Genomic DNA, 5,633 nt, shown 5'->3' with positions numbered 1-5,633 from the left:
GACGGTGTGAAGTGCCTGTCTATTATAACCGTGCTTGAGGAATAGCTCAGAGAGTCAGTGGCATTAAAGGTGGATGTTTAATGTGTCTACTGGGCAAGGAAGGTGGTACAGGCGTACCTGTGAGGGACAGGACTCCCTCCAACACTCCTCCTCGTGCACCTGCTACGTGCTACTTATTGCCGGGCTGGTGCACGTGCTCACGTGTTAGGAACAGGGTCCTCAGGTCTTTAGTACACTGTGATTTTTTTTAGTGCCTAGCTTTGTATCAACTCCTTAAAAAAAAAAAACAAAAACCATGGAGGAGTCATTGAACTATATTTCCAGTTTCTTTCATTAGGAAGCCATGTCTGGCATTTTTTTTAAAAAAGAATCTCATGGTTTCTCATAAAGGCATATTTTTGCTTTATTCTTACTCATTTATTTTCATGGTGGGGAAAAAAATAAAATGCTTTCCCCATGACAATTGCGGTCCTTTTTTTTTTTTCCTTTTGCCTTTTGTGTTGGTGATTTCGTCCACTCTCCCCTTCCATGGCTCCCTAAGAAAGACTAAAGCAAATTAAGGAGGAAAAAAATGCGATCTTATAACAAAGCAGGCTTTGTTTTGATAAATACAGTGATCAATGGCCCCAACCATTTATGTCGTTTTGAGGAAATGAATAATTCTTTGATTATATCCAAGAAAAGAAAACATACAAATTTATGTTCTGGGTCCTCAACTATCTTCTCCCTCTCCCTTCTTCCTTTGATCTACCTTGCCTGAAATTAGTAAGGCCAATACCCAGGGACAGAGGTGGGTTTGAGAGACTGGAAGCTTTAAGGAGACCTCTTTAAGAAAAAGAATACAAAAATATCTTACTTTTATAATTTTTTTTCAAAAGCATGTGATCATGTGAAAATACTGCCCAAGCATGAGAGATCCCTGGAGCTTAAACTTTATTGGCTTTATGGCAAGTCCATTTCTGCAGGTACCATACCGTAAAAAACGTCCACCTGTACTAGGCACACTTCAATTTGCTACTCGTGTACTTTTGAACACCGGAAACATAGGTAACGACTATACAGGGGCTAGAGAGGAGTAGAATAAATATAAATGTAAGACCACAAGGTTACATATTAGGTTTTAAACACACAGATATACTTTTTCTATTTTTGTTGAGCTTCACCATTTCTACAGATCATACCCAAGCATGATCTCTTTTTCTCCTGACTTGGAATTGTCTGCCTGCATTTAAATGTTCACTTTAAGGGGAGGGGGGATGGTGTAATCAATTTAATACGTTATCATTCACTCAGACAAGCGGACTCAAGCTCTGTTCTCTGATTGGACTCATGCTGAGCAATTCCCTATTCTAGAAGGCAGGTGTGATGGGTGGGAGGAAGGAAGGGGGTGGGGGCAGGGAGCACATGCTGCTTGGCAGAGCTTGGTGTGTTATTTATTTATTTGTCAGGCAGTTCAGATACTGGTCTGGAGGTCTCCATTGAGGAGGGTCCTCTGGGTCTCCGTGGTCTCATTCAGCCGGGATTTGTCCTGCTTACTGTCACTCCGTTCCCCGTCATCTGTGCCGCTCACCTTGACCAAGCAGAGGACATTCTGGAAGCTCTTCTTGAAGTTGTCAGACAAGAAGGCATACAGGATAGGGTTGGCGCAGCTGTTAGCATAGGTGAGGACCACCACAAAGTCAAACATGCCTTTAAGGGCTGGGGTGGGACTGATGGCCACAGAGACGGAGGAGACATTGAAGATGTAGAAGGGAAGCCAGCAGAAAATGAACACAGCAACCACTATGGACACCATCCGTGTGACCTTCTTCTCAGACTTTTTCCTCTTGGAGGAACCCACACGGATTCCAGAGGACTTTACCTTGATGATAATGAACAGGTAGCAAAGACAAATGATGGTGAGGGGCACCAGGAACCCCAAGATGAAGGTGTAGATAATGAACCCTGTGTACCATGCCCCAGATTCACCTGGCCAGTTGATGGTACAGCTGCTTCTCCCCCACTGGTTGCTCCGAAGCCCAGCATATATCATGATAGGCAAGATGACCAGCAGGGAGACTCCCCATACGGCCACATTGACCATCTTGGCCGTTCGGGGTCTCCTCCACTTGGCAGACTTGATGGGGTGGACCACAGCCAGGTATCGATCGATGCTCATGACCGTCAAGCAGAAAATGCTGGTGAACTGATTGATGCCATCCACAGTCATGACCACCCGGCAAATGGCCTTGCCAAAGGGCCAGTGGACCAGAGCCACCTGCATGGCCAGGAAGGGCAGACCAAGCATGAAGAGCTCATCTGCAATGGCCAGGTTGAGGATGTAAATGTTGGTGATGGTCTTCATCTTGGCATAGCGGAGGATGACATAAATGACAAGTGTGTTGCCACACAATCCAATGATGCAGACCACAAAATAGATGAACGTGAGGACTGCATTGCTGGTCAGATCATAGTATGGCTCTGTCTGGTTTGAGCTGTTGGCCGCCACCACAGAGCCATCAAGGTCAAAGGGAGGGGAAAGCCAAGTGCGGCTCTCATTGAGTAGCTCATACTCCATATCCATGGCTGCCTTACCCTCTTAGGTTAGTTCCAGCCAGCCAGAGATCTTATTCTCACCTTGATGTGTCCTGGAGGCCAAGGATCCACTGTGACATCTGCAAGGAGAAAAGGAAGATGGGCCTATCAGTCAGAGGCCACTTAAGCGCTCACCAGCCTTCCGTGTTTCTGGTTTACCCTCTCAGACAGACTCTTCAGTTGAAAAGTGTGTTATCTTGCAACCTCAGTGTTAGAGCCTCCAGCTCATTCTCATCAGTGTGCAGACTGTTTGAGTTGTTTTTCCAATGGGGGGAAAGGTTTGGGTTAAGTCATCATAGTTTATCTTGTCATCTTTGGTGACGCACATGTGGGAGATGGCTGTGGCTGGAAAAAAAGAAGAAAAAAAAAAACAAAACCCATACTTTGATTCCTAAGAAGTTGACTGGTCCAGCCCCTGACTCAGAGGGATCTGACATCAGCATTCCTGGCCTGCTCCCCGTGAGGACATCTCCGCTGACCTGCTGACTGCTTCCGAGTCTTTCCATTCTGAAAGCCCCAGAGTGGAAAAATCCCAGACTTTAGAGGTAAAACAAGCCAGGGTTCCACCAGGAAGCCCATGTGACCTTGTGCCAGGCACTTAACCACTCTGACTCTCATTGGTTAAAATGGCGGCATCCGGAAGGTTAAGGGATGAAATATATATGTGGAAGCGCCTAGCATTGTGCAGGGCTCATAATCAGGACTAAGCAAATCTCATATTTCCCCCTTTTCTCCTCTACCATCTCATTTATCTGTAATCTACTGAAAGCTGCCCACAGAATGAACAAATTTATGGTCTTAAATATTAAAAATAAAAATCTAGCTTGCTTTTATATTTAAAATGCATGATTTAGTTTATTTTGTTTTTTCTGTTTTTGTTTCTCCAATACCCAGTGCTTGACCTCCACATGCCTCAGAGAGTCTCTCAGGGGGATGCTGCTCCGGGATGCTCATCTTCTAACACTCCAGAGGATTTGCCTGGGATCCCCCTGATGAAGGAGGAAAACAGGAACCAGGCGTGAGGGAGGCAGGCTCATGCACAGAAGTGAATTCCAAACACGACCGTAGCTCATTCACGCTCATTATCCCCTTGATCTTCCCAACCGTCCTATGATGTGGGATAACCATCTCCATTTTACAGATGAGAAACTGAGGCTTAGGGAGTTTAAGTAATTTGCTTCCATCCCCTGTATATAACTGGTGGAGCTGAGATTTAAACACAGGACACCCGACCCTTCTGCATTTTTCACAGCATCCTATCTGCTGCTCAGTGGGCTGGAAAAACGAGTGACTGAGAATTGGGCTTTGGTTTAAAACAGCTGACTCCTGTTTTACCATCATGCTGGGAAAGTAATTGTAACACTACTGGCTTGGCTTAAGATCTAAAACAATAGCTCATCACATAAGTAAATGATTTATCTACGGTCATGCAAAAACCAGTGCTGGGGGGCTTCTTTGTTCTGCACACCAGGGATACAGGCATGAAGGAGAAGTGGCTGGTGCCCTCTAGGAGGTGACAATTTAGGAGGGGAGACAGGCAGAGGAAGCCAGCTCATCTAGGGTGTGAATTGCGTGGAGAAATGAACACAGGGCTTAAGGATGCCCTCCTTTCCTGGAGGATTCCAAGGAGGCTTCATAAGAGGAGTGTTTGGGCTGGGTCTTGAATATATGAAGAGTGAAGCAGGGAGGGCAGGAAAGAGGTCGTTCCAGAAAGAGAGAAGATGGTAAAGAGGTAGTGTACTCAGCACACGGTGGGAATAATTCACTTGGCGGACACATTTCTCCTGAGCAGGGCACTTTCCCCGGTGCCTGAGTGAAGGTTAGAGATTGCTCCTTTATGCTTGGAGAGACTGCTAATTAGCTAGGGGGGACTTCGCCAGCAACAAGTACTCGAGGACCCTTGCCCACCTTTGCCTCTGATTCATTCTGCACTGCCAGGCGCACTGTTTACCCTCTCTGTGCTAATTTCCCTACCAGACAACCGTCTGTAAAGTGGGGTGTGGGCTTTGTGGCTGACCTTTCTGCTAAGTACTTTGGGGACCCAGGATTTAATGTCTGCATTGGGTAAAAAGCATAAACTGGCAGCTATCAAAAAGGAAAGGTACGAAGAAACCATTTTTGGTATCCCTGGATTAATTTGGGTTGTTCCCACTATTTTTCTAGCTGTCTTATCAGTACTTTAATTCTACAGACCCAGAAACCCATTGAGGCCGCCTGCACTAGAGTGCACATTAATCACTAGCATTTCCAGGGTCCCGTCTATGTAACATGCAAGGTCACACTCCAATATCTGCGTGAGTCTGAAGTATCCTGGGTGGCAGAAGCTCTGTCTAGAGCTTTGGGATAGGGATGATGATGGTGCAGGTGGGTGAGGGAGAGTCAAATGCTGACCTCCAGCCCTAACTCTGCCTTTTTGGCTGGAGTCTCAGTCGGTGGCATGGAATTGCATGGGGTCAATGTTTTTCTAAACAGGCTGAGAAGCAGCAATAGACAGTGCGCAGAGCTCAGTGGAGGTGGCGGAGGAGGTAAGCTGGAAAACCAGTCCAGAGTGGGGAGGCTCCTCCAAGGAAGAAATAAGTTTAAATCACAGTGACTCTGATTTCATTAACAATGAAGCCTGCTGCCTGAGGTCTCCGGGTGACTTCTGCTTCATTTGGGTCCCAGTGAAAGTGGAGCCCAATGCCAGGCTATCAATACTTCTTGGATTGTGGTTTGGTTAAACGCACAAGGAAGTTTGGTTTTCTGCTTGCTGTATTTTTCAAGCCTAAGAGTTACAGACCCTGGAAATGGCTGGTTGTTGGTTTTCTCTGAGACTGAGTCTGGGCTGTGTTGGAGAGGAGGGTGAGAATGGTCTGGAGCATCCCTTCCTTTTCCCAGAGCTGAAGAATTGAGCGTGGGGATGGGGACTGGGCATCAGGAACCCTGCTAAATCCTGTTCGACTTTAGCTTTTCCTTTCTCCCCAGCATTCCACCCCCGCATCCCTCCGCCACCCCCATTCCTGCCCCAACGCCCCTTTTCCAGTGGCCTGCTAAACCGAGTAGGTCTCAGGCCGCCAGAA

The 5,633-nt window shown here is 46.7% G+C and overlaps 1 protein-coding gene across 1 annotated transcript; it reads right to left on the bottom strand.

The window, feature by feature from the left end:
• Window positions 1-891: 891 nt before the first annotated feature.
• On the bottom strand, window positions 892-2,642 carry SSTR2 (somatostatin receptor 2). The gene has a single exon (XM_021678454.1). The coding sequence runs from the start codon at window positions 2,561-2,563 to the stop codon at window positions 1,454-1,456; it is 1,110 nt and encodes a 369-aa protein (XP_021534129.1). The 5' UTR covers window positions 2,564-2,642; the 3' UTR covers window positions 892-1,453.
• Window positions 2,643-5,633: the final 2,991 nt, after the last annotated feature.

Source organism: Neomonachus schauinslandi, chromosome 15 (genome assembly GCF_002201575.2).
Source record: "Neomonachus schauinslandi chromosome 15, ASM220157v2, whole genome shotgun sequence".
In the NCBI taxonomy this organism is placed as follows: Eukaryota; Metazoa; Chordata; class Mammalia; order Carnivora; family Phocidae; genus Neomonachus; species Neomonachus schauinslandi.
The sequence above is the reverse complement of the archived record's forward strand: the minus strand, read 5'-3'. Positions and strand labels throughout refer to the sequence as shown.

Bases quoted from the DNA above. Each gene is read 5' to 3' on its own strand.
- SSTR2 (XM_021678454.1), bottom strand. From the start codon at position 2,563: ATGGATATGGAGTATGAGCTACTCAATGAGAGCCGCACTTGGCTTTCC.